Source organism: Xyrauchen texanus, chromosome 28 (genome assembly GCF_025860055.1).
Source record: "Xyrauchen texanus isolate HMW12.3.18 chromosome 28, RBS_HiC_50CHRs, whole genome shotgun sequence".
Lineage (NCBI taxonomy): Eukaryota > Metazoa > Chordata > Actinopteri > Cypriniformes > Catostomidae > Xyrauchen > Xyrauchen texanus.
The window spans coordinates 35,226,798-35,246,361 of record NC_068303.1 but is presented as its reverse complement, the minus strand read 5'-3'; the positions used below and the strand labels follow the sequence as shown (position 1 = coordinate 35,246,361).

Sequence of the window (19,564 nt, the reverse complement as noted above, 5' to 3'; positions counted from 1 at the left end):
ATCTTTTTTCAGCAGCAGCTTCTTAGCAAAACCAGCTTTATGCTGACCCTCGTTTATAAAGCAGTCTGGTGAAAAATGATTCGAGCAAACATGAACGCATTGACGTTGCTCGTGGGGAATATTCCCATCGTAAACAAAACTCTGCGTCTTCAGCGGTTCAGATTTAGGAACATCAAAATGACTGCTGTGTTCGTTATTACACCGAAGAACAGAACACCACAATCGCTTGGCGCCATTCTGCTCCAGTGTATCAACAATGATGACGGACTATGATAGACAGCTCGCTCACGAGCGAGGGCGGGTCTGTGTTGAAACACTGCTGTCAATCAACAATCCTGGGAGGGGCGTCCGACCGTGTGACGTCACACGGTCGAACGGCTCGATTTGAGGCAGGGGAAAATATATAAGGAGATTAAAACAAAAACACTGGATGGATTTTTATCATAATAGGATGGTTGTGTACAGGTACAGCCAACACACATTTCAGTACAATCAACTTGAAAAAGTGCATGTACCATTATATGACCCCTTTAAATACGTATTTAATATCAAGTTACCATACCATGGTTGTTAGTGTACTGTACACCATGCCTGCAAGAAGCTTACCCTGATATACATTTCCATGTTCATGTGGGACTATAATTACAACAGCCAATATTCTTTTAATTATTATTATTATTATTATTATGGAGGGAAAAATTGTCTTACACATTTTACAAATGTACTGTGTATAAAGGCAAATCTATTCATTTTAGAGACTGAGTGAATGTTTTGTTTTATTTAATTGTATTTATTTATTTATCTTTAGACACTAGCCTACTACACCACTGTTCTTTATGCAAATAAAATGGGTGTGTTCTTCTTCCGTTATAAAGATTTGACAAAACTGTTTTTATGTCGAGTAGAACTATTTAGTTCCCATAGCAACCGCAAGAGCGCAGTCCCCCACCTCACTTAAGCAAGTTTGAGCCTCAAGAGTTCTCGTCAACGTTTGTGTCACTATTTGATGCTCCAGAAGCAGCGGGGAGCCAAGAATCTGATCCAGTGTCTGTGCGGTGGATGAAGAGAGATTTATTGTTTAAATCATGGCGACACGTGCGTTGTTAGTGCTGATGCTGTCACCTGTGTGTGTAATCGGACAATATATTTCATGCCCTCATGGCTGTGAGTGTTCCCAGTGGAAAGCCTTCTCTGTCTCATGCATGGACGTAGATGTTATTCCCACTTTTCCCGCAAAGACAGAAGTATTGTAAGTATAATTTTTTTATTATCAACTATAACACACGATTTTAAATGTTTTTCTGTCATTTGGGAAGCTTAGAAGATTCAATTCAAAGTGTTAGGTAATAATTACATAATATCAGTGTACTAGTTTGTAAAAACTTTCATTAAGCCTCATGTTGGGATTTTAGAGACTATTTTAATAACTTGGAAAATAGGCAAAATTCACAATTCCACCTTGATTCAATGTGTTTTTCTGGGGGTCAAAATGACCCAAAAGAGAAACAACTTAATTAGAAAGGATACATGTCACATCCCTGAAAATTGCCTACTCTGTGAGACAACAGAGGGTAAAAGCTTCAACAAAATCTTCCTACTTGGATATAATTTAGTCAGAGGAACTTATTACATAAAAGAATCTGAAGGGAAAATAAAATGTTTATTTAGAAATGACTATTATTATTTCTGCATAACATAAAAACATACATTCCGTTTCAACAACATGAGGGTTAATAAGATTAATACACATTAGATTATAATGGTTAACAGATTTAGTGTCATGTCTATATTCACATAGGCCTAATAATTCTCATATGGGCTTTTTTAATGAACATAAACAACAAAACTGTTAAAGATTAGGCTATATGGTAAGACTTTACAAGTTGGTTGTAAATGTTAACATTAGGTAATGCAAGAGTTAACATCAACTAACATTAAAAAAAAAAAACATAAATAAAGCATTATGAACAAACATTAATTAACAATGAACCATAGTATACTTAAAAATTAACATTAACCAAGATTATTAACTGCTGTAAAATATATTGTTCATTGCTAGTTTATGATAACTAATGCATTAAGTCATGTTAAACATATAAAACCTATAAGTGTTACTGGCTGGGCAGAAATTATTTAGCCTAATAATAAAAGTCATTAAATAATTGTAACAAGTTCAATTATATTTAAATGTCATTCTAAAATGAGGAATATGGAAATATTTATAGCAACTTTAAAAACATCACACATTATTTGTTAGGTACAAAATCAGGAGAGGTGTATGATATCAGTTTATTCTCTGGATAAGAGAGACACAAGAAAGGATCTTGATTACTTCCACACGGACTTAAGAAACACAGGATGTACCAAAAACAAAACATGCTCAGAGCTGTTTCTTTATTTCTTGTTTCAACTTAAACCTCTGATGCTTGAATTACTAAATCACAAAGGAATATAATCAATAACCAGAATATAATCATTGCCAATCTTTTTTCTATTTTACCTAATGTATAATACATTTTCACCTCTCATTATTACCAGTATAAATGAAATGCAATATAAGAGATTGTGTCATTATCTGAGGCGTTTGAAGTAATGAAGAAAGGCTGTGTGTGCATACACAACATTCCAAGCACCACATACACAACCCCCACATACCACACACACATCCACACATCTCACACACTCTCACACACGCTCATTCACATGTGGATATTGTGTGTCAATATAGTACATCCCTATTGCTCCCTGTTCTATAAAATATAAGCATTACAGGTTACAAAAAAGTCTTACATTAAGCATAATATTGTTGAATTGAAATATCTTGATGTGATAGTTGCATCTTTGTTGTTATTTTAAATACTTTTAGAAATAGTCGCTGTACTGCTAAATTGAAATTTCAATAGAAATGCACAACTCAAAAAAAATATATATATATATATATATATATATATATATATATATATATATCACTGTAAACCCTAATGCTCAAAATAATTAATGGTATTGAGTAGGGAAAAATAAAATCGTACAAATTAGTTCAAATAAATTAACCTTCGTTAGTATTTAGAACTTTCTTTTGAGTTCTCGAAACGGACAATTTTAAGTAACCTGAATCATTAATGTTTTGAGTTTAATGAACTTGTCTCTATAACTTCACTCTTAAATTTAACTGAAACTGGGAAGGGGATTTTTATTTCCCAGCATGCTTTACATGGCACTCGACGGGGAGAGTAATTGTTCAAATTAAGTGTTATATAGTGTGTCTTTGTGCAAGATGAATGTAAAGAGAGTTGTGTTGTTATGGGAGTTATTATTATGGTGAAGAGTGGAGCTTGAAATTAGGTTGAGGACAGGTACAATATTAGATCGTTCAACAGAATATTGATGTACTTGTTGAGCAATTGCTATGCTAATCATAACATGGTTTATCCAATTAGCAAGCATTCAGCATGCTAACATTCACTGTACTAGCTTGTTCTAGCTAATACTAGCTAGGTTCCATATCTACTTGACATATTTAAGATGTTTCCAGGGGTGGAAATTTCATCAAAATGTTGGGGGGGGGCAATAAATATAACAATTCTCAAGAGCAATTTTTGAAGGGGACACCAAGGGGTTTTGTTGTTGCCCGTTTGCATTTGTATTATTTTATTTCTAAACAATTATTTTAAGAATATATCATTATATTATTTACAATGCACATATTTTAATGATATTTTAGGGGACAACCTCAGATGGGGTCCTGACCCCCGCGATTTCCGCCTAAGGATGTTTCTACCTGGTAATTATAAGTTCAGCTAAAGAGTTACATTTAAAGTTAAGTACCATTAAAATGCACGAGTAGTTCAAAATCCAACAGTTCTGCTTACTGAATAATGTGCAGATTTTACAGATTAAGGAAACTGATACTTTCACCAAAGTGGCATTCAACTGATCACAAAGTATAGTCAGGACATTACTGATGTAAAAAACAGCACCATCACTATTTGAAAAAAAAAGTTATTTTTGATGAAATCTATAGACAGACCCCATTTCCAGCAACCATCACTCCAACACCTTATCCTTGAGTAATCAAGCTAAATTAATAATTTGATACTAGAAAACCATTACCATTGCCATTATATCAAACACTGTTGAAAGCTGTTTGGTTCATTAAATGAAGCTTAACGTTGTCTTTGTGTTTGTGAGTTGCCACAGTATGCAAAAGACTGGCTTGTCTTAAGGTTAATAGTAGGTCAAAAATGGCAAAAAAGAAACCGCTTTATCTAGAAACTCATCAGTCAATCATTGTTTTGAGGAACGAAGGCTATACAACACTTGAAATTGAAGATTTCATACAAAGGTGTATACTACAATCTTCAAAGACAAAGGACAACTGGCTCTAACAAGGTCTGAAAGAGACATGGAAGGTCAGATGTACAACTAAACAAGAGGATAAGTACATCAGAGTCTCTAGTTTGAGAAATAGACACCTCACATGTCTTCAGCTGACAGCTTCATTGAATTCTACCCGCTAAACACCAGTTTCATGTAAAACAGTAAAGAGAAGACTCAGGGGTGCAGGCTTATGGTAAGATTTGCATAGAAAAAGCCACTTTTGAAAACAAAAAGAAAAGGTTAGAGTGGGCAAAGAAACAGACATTGGATAACAGATAATTGGAAAAGAGTGTTATGGATCTTAACCCCATTGAGATTTTGTGGGATCAGCTAGACTGTAAGGTGCGTGAGAAGTGCCCGACAAGACAGCCACATCTATGGCAAAGTGCTACAGGCCAAATAAATCGCCACCACAGAGCAGCTATTGCAATACATCCACGTGGCAGACAATCACACATTTCATTCTGTGTATGTAAAGTTTTGGTGGTACATTTGGTACTTCATTAACACAGAAAAGCTCATATCTTCTTGAGTTGTTGCCTACTTACGGTGGTAAACAGCTGCTGTTTGTACTCACATTGATGACGCAGTCGGACTGAAATAATATGATGTGTAGAGAGACCAGCGGGGCAAAGGGAGAGGGGAGGAATCGAACTCTGATTCGGTTTAAGCAATCAAACCAAGTGTAAAAACACTCCGAAACTATCTTTACCGCACCTATGCAATTGATTCAGCATTTATGTGTGGAATGGTGTTATGTTAGATAAATACTACATTCATATTAACTGTATGCATTAATTAACCTAGCAACTGTTCAGCGTTAGGATAAACGATTATTTAATGTTAGCGTGGCGAGCAGAGCGAGGCCGGGAAGATAAGTGTTTAAATGAGTTCCACCTGTGTGCCACACTGGTCTCACATTTCATTGAGGAGTGGTGGGTGTAGTTGAGGAGAGGAGACAGCTGCAGATGGAGAAAATCACTTTTCGATGTAGTTGTTTGTGACGTTATGTTGAACATGTCTGCTGAAATGCAGCACATGCATTGAATATTATGGCTGAAAAACCTTTTTGTGTAACATTGAAAAGTGAATGTACAATAAATGTCTACGTGTTGTGTCAAGCTGGTCCCAGCTTCCTCCTTTGCCATCCTTGAATTCGTTACACTGGTGCCGAAACCTGGGAAGGAGGAAGGATGCGCGATCAAGGAGTCATCGCTGCTGACTGAGGATCACGACGCAGAGGGAGTGCTCGATCTGGTGGCACTGGAGCACTGTGTCAACCGGCAACCAAAAGGGACGGATGAGGGGTCCAGTGCCATCGCCTGGCATCACTGATGGAAGCAGTACAGCGGGCTGAGGGCCAGTCGACGACACTCAGTGGCCAGTCTCTTTCTCCTTTCTCTCTCAGTTCTCCCCTCTTTCCCTCATCCTGTTCCCACTCCCAGGCACGTGCAGGTCAGACCCGGAGACCATCCTGATGCGCCAATGCTCCCTCCCTAGAAATGGGGGGGGGGAGGTAGGACACCGACCTGAGTTTGGCGATGGGGTTACATGGCGAGCAGTTTGAGGCTGGGAAGTGGTGAATGAGTTCCGGTGGGAGTATTTGAGGAGAGGAGACAGCAGCAGACGTAGTGGTTGTGTGTGGCGTTATGTTGAACGTGTCTGCTGAGAAGCAGCAGGTGCGTTGAATGTTACGTGACAGGACAATAATTTGAAAAAAGAAAATTACTTTGAGGAAACACCAAGGGACCAACCAAGTTCAATATCTTTTAGTCTTATAGGATCTCTTAACGCTAGTGGAGAGTCTGGGACCCCCTAGCCCTCTCTCAGTTTGAACAAATGTGGGCAACAGGTGTTTCAATGGCTTATGCCGGTATCTAGAGATCAGGGTGACCAATATAATGAATTTGTATACATAATAATAGCAAATGAGATAACATTTCTGAAATTAAATTGAACATTATTTTACACAAAATGTAAAAATGGGGTGTCGACATCATTGATCTCCAAATCTTTGGTTTTTCAGCACATTGAAATCGAATGTGATGTGCTGTTTCTGAACTGTGGACACAAACATGTGCTAGATGCGAGCTCAGGAAGGGGAAGATTATCATTGAAAAATATTGTAATCTTTAAGTAAATATTGATGGTAATTTCATTTTTGTGGTGAATTTTTGCTTTAAATGTGAAAGCTATTTAAAAATACCACATAAAGTCATCCATCATGTCTGTTAGGAAGACATTGCTGAAATCCAGTGCTTTGTTATCTAGTCCCTCATGCCATGCTCTAATCCACACACTCCGTGGGTTTGTTTAGCCATCTAGAAACATTGCTCCATTATCTCCTTTTCCCTTCCATTTCACCTCATCAGGCACCATCACATGAAATTACCCCCAAATCAGTGCGCCAATTCAGGCCGCCAATGCCGCCATACTGCAGAGCACCGCATTCCTTCCTCCTCAGAGTGCTCACTTGACAGGAAAATGAAATATTCAGTGCCCCTCATGTCGTTCTAAACCTGTATGATGTTTATTTTCAAGAATGTTAAAGAATCCTTACACAACTACATTCTGTATAATGTTCATAGTGACAACACCAAGCGCCAAAAAGAACAACAAAAAAAGCACCGTAAACGCTCTTAAAACGTAGTCCATACAACTCTTGCACTCATCTGTTCTTCACTATTGTATGACTTGAAACTTGTAATATAGTGGACAAGTTGTTTTGTCTATTTTTGTCATTTTTGGAGCTTGGCAGATGTAGTTATTATGAGTTGTCCTTTTATATTAAATAGTGTTATTACCTGTCATTCAAAATAGTTAAGAACTAGCTTAAACTAGCTTTACCTTGAAGACCAATAAACTACCTAATACATTTCTAATTAAAGCATCTAATGAAAGAACAAGACCTGCTGTCCCACAGGTAAATCTGTGTGGTTTTACAGAGGTACTTCCATTTGGGGTGTTGGTACTTCACCCTTGTGTCATTAAAAATCTGTATGACTTTTTTTATCAGCTGAACAAAAATAAAAAGGAAATTTTTCAAATGTTGCTCCATTTTCTGATTTCAATACAGCAGGAGTTGATAGTGCCTTCACTTTAAATCTTAAAAAGCACTCAAAAGTGTCAAAAATGTGGCTCCTGCGACTCATGCATCATATTCCAAATATTCTGAAGGCTTACGATCTGTTTATCATTCATTACTTGTATGATAAACAGACTGAAATGTAAGTAATTATTCACTCAAGTCAAATCAAATTATTAATTTACTCTTTTATAAATTGCCGCTCTGACATGACGCTCTGGTGACCCTCTTACCTCATTTTGGAAGATTATCTTTGGATAATATGATGCTTGATCCAAAACACAGAAGTGACTTCAACCACATAATTTTTTTCTCTTTACATTATAAATAGCGGAGTGACCATTTGCACTAGGTGTAAATAGCACCTGCCACACAGTGCAGCTATATGCATTCCAATAGTCTGGTGGGAATACAGAAACTGAAGACAAACTGTCCCCCTAGTGTAACCACGGTGTGGATGTGCTTTTCCTGTGTGGATGACCCGGGTTCTAATCCCCCTTTTGTCCCACTTTTTCCCATCCTGTTTCCTGTCTCCACTCTTAAAATTTCCTTTAATATGAAATAATAATTGGGGGGTGTGGGGTTGGGTTGTATACAAGGAAATGTTTTTAGGTCACAAACTGGTAATTTCAAGGGTATTTTGCCATAAATGGAAGCGCAGCGTATTTCTAGCGGGAAGACTAGCAGCTGTACATCATCACATCATTAGCTGGGTAACTCCTAGCCAATCGCATGTAAGCCATTGCTTTATAAGTCTGCTCACAATCTATCACATTGCTGTTTCAGTGTGCTAACACGGCAACCTATACCACCCCACCACCACCAGTTGAGCCCCGTAGGGGGTAGGCTCCTCGCCCCTGCCTCCTATCTCCGGCAGGATATGATGGTTCCGAGTGGGGCCTACGCCAAAGAGAGACATTACTTTTCTGTTTTACATTCATCAAATAAATGGCATCTTAAACCTCACTCAAGCCTGCGTGTATTCCCGATAGAAATGTGGTTTATGAGGACATTTCTAGTGTCCCCATCATTTTAAATTGCTTAAAAAACATACTAAACGGTTTTGTGGGGGTTGGAGTTAGGTTTAGGGTTAGGGGATAGAATCTATAGTTGTATAATATAAAAATCATTATTTCTATGGAGAGTCCATGTAAGGATAGCTGCACCAACGTGCGTGTGTGTGTGTACTCCGCTGTATGTCACTTTGACTGTGGAAAGGAAAGCACAGACTCTCTTCAAAGTTTGAATAGCGTGACCACCTGCTTTCTCCAAAATCACAGTCAAGAGCTGGCTTATGCCTTTAAATGCAATGTTTACTTTCTGCCACGCACTTGTAAAACTCTCAAGTGGGTGCAATTTTTGAGCCCTACAATTAGGAAAAGCAGTGCATAGCAGAGTGTGTGAGGAGTCTGTGCTTTCCAAACATTTCAATTAAATGAAATCTTTTATTTAATTTACTTTGATGCACAAGACAAGTAGTATATTACAGCCAATATGCGTTAGTTAAGGCAGAAATGGACATGTATGCCTGCATGATGGTACTGTTTGCTGTCAGCCTTCTAATAACACCTTTATAAATGATGTTGGTTTACCTCCCTCCAAACCAACTCATTTTCCTAGTTTGCTTTCATGGTTTCCTTCTTGAATGACAAACTGAGGGAGTAATTTTCTTGGGTTTGGCACACACTCATGTCCACTTTGTAATGCAGTGCAATTATTTGGATTGAGGTTGAGGTGAGCTGGCCAGGAGTTTGGTGTAAAGTGACGGGATCTGTTCAGTGTCATAGAGTTTGTTTAAATTGTCAGGGTGGTCCTCCTTCTTTTGTGTCTGTTTACCTGTACCAGCTATGGACTGTGAATTAGCCCATTGTTTGTAGTTGTACACTACCAGTCCAAAGTTGGATACACGTGCTCATTCTACTCACTCATTATTCCTGTTTTACACAATTAAGAATAATAGTAAAGTCATCAAAACTACAAAATATTGCAAATAAGAATGGGAAGTAGTGATAAAAAAGTTTAAGTGATAGTTCACCCAAAAATCACCATTTATTTACGCTCATGTTGTTCCTCACCTGTATTAACAGTACCCACTTTTTGACTACTAAAATTGACTACCTAGTAGTTTCTGAATATGCTTATACAAACAACAGTACCTTGACAATATTATTAGTTATGTTTGCCAGGCAATTTTAAGTTGCTGTCATAGTCTGTGCAAACAAACTATTATAGAGACGGCATTTTCATTTCTGTTGCAATAACAGGTTAAATACTTGTTTGATTTGGCCACGATTAACGCACAGATGATTTTGTTTAGACTTGCCACTTCAAAGACCTGTTTCATTCACTCAAGGAGAAAACAGGCAGTACAAATCATTTCACTTCAAGACTTCGGTGTAGCTTTGCTCAGACCCTGTGTTGTGTCTTCCAGACTAGAAGCACACAAATTTCCAAACTGGACTTTAGATGGATACAAAGTCTCTTTTGTATCTTATCATGTTATATCTGTTTTATATCAAAGTTCTGCATTCTTCATTATTCAACAGAAGTAGTGACTAAAAATAAAAGACAATGTCATTAATGGCATATTTCTCATAGCACTTATTCTAGAAACCGATTCAAACTTTATAAAAGTAATTACATGATATGCCACTTAATTAATCGATTAATTGCATATATCAATATTTGCTGAAAAATATCACCAAATATAAATAATTCAATATAAATGAGTTAAAATAATAAAAATATTATGTCGCTGAACATAACCCTATCACTGACCCAGGTTGGACTGGGTCAAAAAATCATCCCTGAAAATATTCATCCCAATCGACCCATGCGTTCTCCCACGATGTCTTAGTTGTCTGATGGGGGAGGGGTGATATTATTATGTATAGTTATATTATTATTGAATCGCAAAGACAGTTAGCAATAATAATTATGTGCAGCAGTCAAATGTGATAAATAAGAGTGGGGCAATTTTGTAGTTGCACGAGTGTCAGGATCCCGACACTCTTGTTGTGTTTTCATTTTGCGTTGGGATCATGACACACAGGGGTGCCGATAAGGGGGAACAGGTGGACCTTTAATTCCCGGGCTTGAGGGTCCCGGAGTAAAGAGGGGGTCCACAGAAAGGCTGTTACATATTGTAGAGCACATCCAGACGTGGTCCTCCTCGGGAGACATTGAAATAAACATGGAGACAGCGTGCAACCGTGAATGCCGTCCGAGTGGCGCACGATGGGATAACTGTCTGCATAACATTGCCTTACTATTGTTCATTCTCCTCACCTGCCCTCCTTGTTTCCTCTTTATGTTTATTCCTCTGAGTTCAACCCTGCTCTTGAGCTGCCACACCTCGTTGTTGCTCCAGAACCACCTGACCTTCCTAGAGCCTCCCTTGGTCAGCCCCACCAGCACTCCTGTGGTCTCTAGCTTTGCCGGTGCTACCGTGGTCACCTGCTCCACAGCACCCCCATGGTTTTCACTATTCGGGTCCCCCCAATCCGTTCTTTCCGCACCCCCCTGACATTTTCTGTCGGCTTCTATCTGTGTCTCTGCTCTGATGCTGCCGAACGTGGTATCTGCTCTGGAGCCGCCCTCTTAAGTTTCCCCCTGCATCCTGTTACTTGCCCTCCAGCCCGCCAGCACCCCGTGGTCTCCAGCCCCGCCAGCACCTTATCTGTTCACTGTATTCCCGTTTTGCCAGCCCCCTCTGGTCTGTCATGCCGGCACCCCCTGGTCTGTTCCCTGTCTTCCTGATACCCCAAACCTACCCTGTTAGGCTGGTCCAGTCCTGGACTGTTAGGCTGGTCCTGCCCTGGTCTGTTCTGTTGGGTCTACCCTGGACTTGTTCTCCTACCCCCCCCCCCTCCCTTTTTTTGGAGTTGTGTGTCTGTTTTTATTTGACACTATCCTCCTCTCTTCTCTTTTTATTTGTCTTGTACTAGTGGTCATGTTCGGACACCAGGTAGTCATCCCTTCCACCTGACACATGCATCAGATGTGTATGAAATGTAGTTTGAAATGTCAATAAAACGCATCTCGAGACCATGCACTCTGCTTCGTCCAGCTGTCTTTGAATAGCGGTCAGTTTGTCGCCTGTACAGCTGGAGTTGCGCTTACTTCCCCTGCTGACTGTGACTCACAAAAACATCAAGGTGGTACTATAAGCTTGAAATGCTTAGTTGTTTGGACAATTACTTATTATAGAATTTATGTTTGGTCAGGGGGCATTATTATTTCCATTTTTCATATAATGAATTACACTGAATGAACATGTTACTGTTACTTTTTAAATTGCTGTCATTTTTCAGAGATAGAAAAAATAAATAAATATTAAAAATGAATAGACTCTGTTATACAGTACATTATATATATATATATATTTACTAAATAGCCTCTGCCAAATATTAAATACCCCAATCCAATCATTTTGTGTAGTTTGCACAAATTCTCTGCAATAAGTGCAAATAGTGTTAGATGCTAACATACAGTATAGGGGCATCACTACATCATTTTTATTGAGTATATTTAGAGTCCAACAGACACCCTACAACAACCCCTAGCCCTAAACCTAACCCTATCCTTCCCATACAAACATGAATCATGGTTTTACTACAATAACTTAAGTATCACCATGGTATTTTGTAGTAAAATTATTGTAACCACAGAATTAAACATGGTTACTAAATGCACACCATATTACTGTAGTAACACCATGGTTAATTTTACCTGGATCAAACCTGTCTCACAACTGCCGTCACCGTAACCAAATCACTGCATATTATACTGTACTATTTATTATTATAAGCATTATTAAAGAAATATTAAGACTGAAGACAGGAAACAGTATGGGAAAAAGTGGGACAAAAGGCAGAATCGAACCTGGGTCGTTCACACAAAAAAGCACACTGTCATTACTGTTTGTCTTCAGTTTTTTTGTGCCTTTTACACCTAGTGCAAATAGTCACTCCATTAAAATGTTGATATCTATCTGAAATTTAACGTGCAACATCAGACAAATCTGTGTTTGTATCTTTTCAATTCCAGAAGCCTCCATGAGACAAGACTGACCACAGTTCCCCAAGATGTCTTTGTAAATATGGTCAATATCTCAAGAATGTGAGTTAAAGTTGTTATTTTTTATGTTAGAGTAGATAGCTACACTAAAAGTATTTGTGAGTAAAGAGAACTTAAAGTGGTTGCAGAACTAATGAAATGTGTCCCTAGCATTCAGCATATTAAAGATTTAAAAGCTACTGTACTAACTGTATCAAACTAATGTGATATTTAAGCAGTAAGGTACAAGAGACCACACTATAATGTTAATATATTCAAGGTCATTGTTAGGCACGACACACAGAAGAGTTATTAATTTACTATATAGCACGGCCTTCAGTGCCTTTCTGGTTTTTATAAAACAATTACTTTATAATAACAATATTTATTACACAAATATTTACAATATAACACATATTTTCATAAAAATCTTATATAGGCTAACACATTACAATAAGGTACTACATAGGTTCTGCACTAGGTATCACAAGCTACCAATGAACAACATTTATTAATCTTGGTTAATGTTCATTTATAAATATAATACTGCTCATTTGTAGTTCATGTTAGTTTATAATGCATTAACTAATATTAACGTATACAAATTACGTATATATATTTGTATAATATTAATCAAGATTAATAAATGCTGTTAAAGTATTGATAAAGTTTGTAATGCTAAGCAGAGATGAGATGAGACGATGGATCTACATGCAGTCTTTTTAATGGAGATGATGAAAAAGTTGAATACAAACAACGTGGAGCCACACACACAACTAAATAGTAACATTAACACATAAGAAACAACGATCATAAGAACAGAAGGACTGAAAAGGGAGAATGGAAGTGAGGGCACATATATATATATATATATATATACACACAGAGGACTGATGAGGGAACAGGGAACAGGTGAGGAAGATGGGGAACAGATGGCTGTGATGAGGGCAGTGCAACATGGGAATTGTAGTATGGGGCAAACTAACAACAGAAGACAATAACCATCTCAAAATAAGAGTCCTTATGAACAGAAAGGAGACACACTGTGACAAGTATAACATATACAATATCAATGGTTGTTGCTCGGCTGGCGCATGGCTGTAGGGCACAAAATATTTAGTTACCTGTAGTGATGTCAAAAGTACTGGTACAATGGTACAAAGTCAATACATATAATAAAAATAAAATACATAAAATAAATCAGTTGAGTCCCTGCACGCTGTCTGACTGACAGCAGCACCAGAAGGATTTGTAAAAATAATGATTGTTTTCAAAGAGGTTTCCAGAACACTTCCCTGTCTGCCATTACATTTTTCCATTAAAAAATCCCACACTTTAGCTTTAATGAGTTATGAAAGACAATGTAAAAGTCAGCTGATAGAAGCAGTTCGTCAATTAGCAAGGATTCAATCTGAAACTGAACTGCTGTATAAATGGATGAGCTTGTTGACCTTAATGTTCTGAGCGACTCTGTGCTGAAATGGAACATGTACAGTATGCTTCTTATTTTAATTGCAGAAGATTGCTCATCTCAGCACTAATTGTTGATATTTTATTTATGGCTTGTGTTTTCCATCTAATAATAACTTATATATATATATATATACCTTATAATTGTTTTGCTACCTCTTCAAATTCTTTTTGCTCATCATTGTAACATAATCCAGCAGAGCATCAGCAAGTATCACCACCTATCAGAGATGAATGCTGTCTGATGACAGTAGGAATATAGGAAAACTATCTGCAGCCATAGCTGAAGCTATATATATTTTTTTTATATATATATTTCCAAGTGAAAGTGTAGTTCCATTGTGGATATTGTCATATGGCATCATGGCTATATAGTATGGAGTATTGATATTTTATAAATGTACTTAAAAATTAGATGTCATTTTTCTGTGAACTCTTTATTTACCATTGCCTCTAGTATTAAGACCTAACTCAGTACATCAATTATTTCATGTTAAGTTATTAGTTTTAATTTACCTTGGAGCAAAAGTAGGTGTCCTTGCTGATGTTATTTCCCCAGAACAGAAAAAACGCATATAATTGGTTTTGACGGACCTCTTAATTTCCAACAATGATGGAATGAAGTTCAGTTTTATAGTTTGATGGTGGCTCAAAATAACTTTTCTTTTAATTCTTTTAAAATGAACTTAAAATATTTTAACAGGATTTCCCTCTCTTCTTTTCTCAGCTATATGTCCGTGGATATCTCTCTGAGCAGGTTAGAAAAGCATTCCTTTTACAACCTGAAGAAGATCACTCACATGTAAGTCAACGCATCTCTATAGTCCCTTTGTCAAAACCAGTTATCCACGCTCCAAAAAAAATAAAATAAAAAATATTTAAGACTTTACAAACAGTTTCCATTTGTAAACATTAGTTAACATTGATAACTAACATGAACTAGCAATGTACAGTACTTTTACAGCATTTTAAAATCTAGATTAATGTTAATTTCAACAAGCTGTATAATATTAGTGAATGCACTATGAACGAACATGATCAAACAATGAACAATTGTATTAACAAAGATTAAAACATAAACAAAGATTTATAAATGCCTTAAAATATATTCTTCATTGTTAGTTCATGAGATCTAAAACATTAACTAATGTTATCAAATGGAACCTGATTGTCTTGATTTACTTTTCAGCATTGTGTACTTAAGGATTTCCATATAATCGTATTATTTTTGTCCTTCGACATGGAACACACGTCACATTTCCTGTCTTGCACTTGACATGAAAGTGAAGAGCTACATGAATATTTAAGAAGTAATCTGGAAGTACTGGTATAAAGTGTGTCCTTCAGAATAAATGCAATGCAGGTTGTGGAAACAGTTGATTTTGTACAACAGAATTCTATTTTTTAACAGAAAAAGGCCATAAAAGCTATATACACATAGCATGTTATCAAATGGCATCATATTACTATCTGCTGTGTTTGTAATATACACTGCACGGGAGATGCAATATACTAAAAGGAAGCACCAGACGAACAAAAAGAAGAACAAAAGGCAAGATATTGAGATAATGATTAATTTTACACATTTTACCAAACTAAGGTCAATTTTCTCAAAACAGCTATCTAAACAACAGATGGAAAAAAAAGTCAGAGCAAACAAACAATGAGGAAGAAGAAGGTGAGCAAGATTAAGAGGTGTAGAATGAGTTGGTAGAGGCTGTATATGGATTAAATGCCTACTCTTTGCAAGAGCATATTGAGATGTGAGCAGAGAGAAAGAGGATCGCATGGTGGAAGAAAAGACAGAAGACACAGTAGAAGCTCAAATGTTCTGGAGAGCCACTCTAACTGATCATGTTATAAATCATGTTCTCTCTCTGAGACAGACAGAGAGTTCAGCTTAATTTGAAGGACTTCAATCTCAACAAAAAAACGAAAAAGAGACAGAAATGGAATTGTCTGCATGCCACAATCCATGTCACTGGTCAACAGGACCCAGAACTACCATCTGCGTTTTTCTGTGCTGTCTTGGGGCCATACCACTAGCACTGGAACAAGCAAAGATATTCTTATGTTTGTGGACAACATTCAGTTCCACCAGAGAGTGCCTGGGTAGTTTGAAAATCAACCCCAGTTTGTGATAGTGTTTCTTTCTACACTGAAAACTGAATCTATTTATAAAAATATAAAAAAAATTAAGATATGAATAATCAAAAGATTTAAATGAATAGAATTAACTAATTCAAAGAACGAAAAAAGAAATAAAATAATATAGGCCTAAATGCTCAAGCACACACATTCGTACTGACTGTCTGCTCAGACTAACAGCCTAATGTGTTGTTCCTGTCAATCAGACACACAGTGGCAACCAATGAACCAAAGAGGTGTGAGGGAGGGCGGAGCCAACTTATTATGTTGTTCAGATAGTATTCATTTTGAATTGTTACATTTCTATGCACTTTGTTTATATGCATTAAAAAGTTATACTTTAAATGCACATTCATTTCAATTTGTGGAATGCTGCAGTTTTGCATATTGTTCTTTATTTTTCGTTGATATGGTGCAATATTCTATTATCAGTACCGTCGCTCCCTATAAGCAGACTACGCAGTATGCATAGGGTGCCAACTCCCTAGGGGGGGCACCATCTTACCCTAGGAAGGCACCAGAAAGTCCACTGGCTGCCCTTACTCGCACGTTATACGTTATGCAAGGACAGAATATTTGGCCACACTTTATATTAGGTGGTCTTAACTACTATGTACTAACATTAAATACATACAAGACTATGTATTTACTGTGTAACTACATGTTGTTCTGCAAAATTCCCACATTTGCTGCTACTGAGGTTGAGGTACGGGTAGGTTTAGGAGTAAGGGTAGGGTTAGGGTTTGGATTAGGGGTTAGAGTTGAAGTTAACAGTGTAACTACAAATGTAATTAAGTGAAAGTACTTTAATTGTAATTACAATACAACAACTTGTATGTACATAATATGTACATTGTATCAAATGGTTAAGTACATAGTAGTTAAGGCCACCTAATATAAAGTGGGTCCAAATATTTTTGTTCAATGTGTCATAGTCACAGTCACTAGTCAGCGAGGACCCAACATCACCATCTGTGTTGCTGTCAGCTGTGCTGCCCTAAGAGACAGTCAAAACAGTGGTGTCTGAGGGATCTTCTACTAAAATATGAAAATATTTTATAGAGTTGCAGTTGGTTATGAATGTTAAAAGATCATCTGTTCGTTTTGAAGCATAATGACAGCATATCATTTTTTAATTCAAATTATTTTTATATTTTGTTATGCATTCAGGTACATGGGGGCATAGAAGCCCTTGTGACTGAGGAATGATACTGTATGGGTGAGAGAAAATGTAGAAAATTTAAAAGTCTGAATGGACCATTTTTATAATGTATTTTCATTCAAGTTGGAAAGACTAGGCTACAAACTAGTGCTTTTATTGTCTTTCTTTCTCATCCATGCCAGAGATGATGACATCTGATTAATTTCACAAAATTAGAACCTAGAAATAGATAGAATCTATTTGTTTAGGCTGGTAACATGCTGATTAATAAAGCTAAATTTAGAAGGAAACAGCGTTAACATATGCGGCGCCTCAAGTCTACTCAAATGCAGGGGAAAAGAGGCAATATGTGCAGAGCGGGACAGGGCATAAATGAAGCGTGTTCGGTGCTAGAGAAAAATATCCAAGAATACAGTGCAGAAAGATCAGATCTGGTATGCACAGCACTGTTGTTTTGTCGCACTGTTCACTTGAGATGATGAGAGGGCGCAACCATCGTCATGATGTCTTGTGGACCATATGGAATCAATCGGTGACTAGCGTAGCCTAATCGTTAGCAAGGCAGCTAACGTTAGCAACATACATACAGTCTGAGAAAGCCAAACTGTTTACATTTTTAGCGACACGCACCTGATCGTCTAGATGTTGAAAACAGACTAAATATCGAAAATTACTCAAAAGCTTAACATCGATATCGTGGATTTTTTTATCGCAATAAATGCCGAGATACTTTATCGCCCAGCCCTAAATGAGAGGATAGTACTCTCTGCTCCGTTTAAAATTTGTAATCGTTTTTAAATAAATTCAACTGAATTCTATTGAGCCCCTAAGGGGACGTGTTGGTTGAAAAAAAAATGTGGTGAGGAGTTTTCTCATGAAACTTTTCCATTCTCCCAAGAAACTTTTGCGTTCCCTTGCAAAACATTTGCTTTATCTCGAAAATAATTTTGTGTTCTCTTGAGAAACATTTGCGTTCTCTCGCAAAATTAGCATTTTCATGACAGACTTGTGCTTGTACATGTATGTGCATTCCAGCATTATTCAAGTTATTGCAAGTCAATCTCGTTCAACAAGAAGAGAAAGCGAGTGCATTGAAAAAAATTAAGTCCTAAAGACAAGTTTAATATTTAGGCTATGTACAAAGCATGATCCTCAATTTATGAACGTGAAAAATGAAGACTATGCCGTTAAAATTACATTAAATGTGAGTGGTCTAATTGGAATGAATGCTTTGGTGCACATTGTAACACAATAGTTTGACATTTTGTGCCTTTTTTCTATACCTTCCTAAAAGTCAAGCTCAGCAGTTGTAAAAAAATATTAATTGAAAACAATAAAACGGGAATTATAATTACGTGAACTGGTAACAAGAAATGCCAAATTGAGAGTTAGGGCTTTTAACCTCGATGCATCACCAGCAATAGATAAGCATAACCACAACGCAGCAAAAGTAGCTCCATCGGGAGCTGCATTTGGACTGGAGGGTTTCAGCCTTTTCATAGCTGGAGCAGCCCCACCACTGTGCCCATGGAGACCATGAAGGATAAGGATGTGGTAGCTTGCATATAATCACAAATGGGATGGGAGCTCTCTGACGCCTGAAGGCGCTGACCCAACTACATCCAAACGGCAGAGCCAACTCGACGACCGAAGGAGCCCATGGTATATGCCATGGTATATGCCCACTGATGATGCCATTGCATCTACACTACACACTGCTCTCTCCCACCTGGAAAAAAGGAACACATATGTGAGAATGCTGTTTGAAGACCACAGCTCAGCATTCAGCACCATAGTGCCCTCCAAGCTTGATGCGAAACTCCGGGCTCTGGGCTTAAACAGCTCACTGTGCCGCTGGATCCTGGTCTTCCTGTCAGGCAGATATCAGGTGGTTAGAATGGACTGCAACATCTCCTCATCACTGAACCTCAACACTGGAGCCCCGCAGGGCTGTGTTCTCAGCCCACTCCAATGCCATCATTAAGTTTGCTGACGATACGACGGTGGTAGGTCTGATCACTGACAATGATGAAACAGCCTACAGAGAGGAGGTGCACACTCTGACACGCTGGTGTCAGGAGCACAACCTCTCCCTCAACGTCAGTAAAACCAAGGAGCTTGTAGTGGACTTCAGGAAGAAAGACAGAGAACACAACCTCATCCCCATTAATGGAGCACTGGTCAGCAGCTTCAAGTTCCTCGATGTCCACATCACTGAGGAACTCACATGGTCCATCCACACTGAGGCCGTTGTGAAGAAGGCT

General features: G+C 37.7%; 1 protein-coding gene across 1 annotated transcript in view; it reads left to right on the top strand.

The window, feature by feature from the left end:
* Nucleotides 1-1,027: 1,027 nt before the first annotated feature.
* Nucleotides 1,028-19,564, top strand: part of LOC127621819 (thyrotropin receptor-like) — a 42,284-nt gene continuing 23,747 nt past the window's right edge. Inside the window, exons 1-3 of the mRNA XM_052095564.1 lie at nt 1,028-1,249; nt 12,512-12,583; nt 14,718-14,792. Coding sequence (XP_051951524.1) covers nt 1,086-1,249; nt 12,512-12,583; nt 14,718-14,792 — 311 coding nt within the window. The 5' untranslated portion in view covers nt 1,028-1,085. The remainder of the gene's footprint in view (nt 1,250-12,511; nt 12,584-14,717; nt 14,793-19,564) is intronic.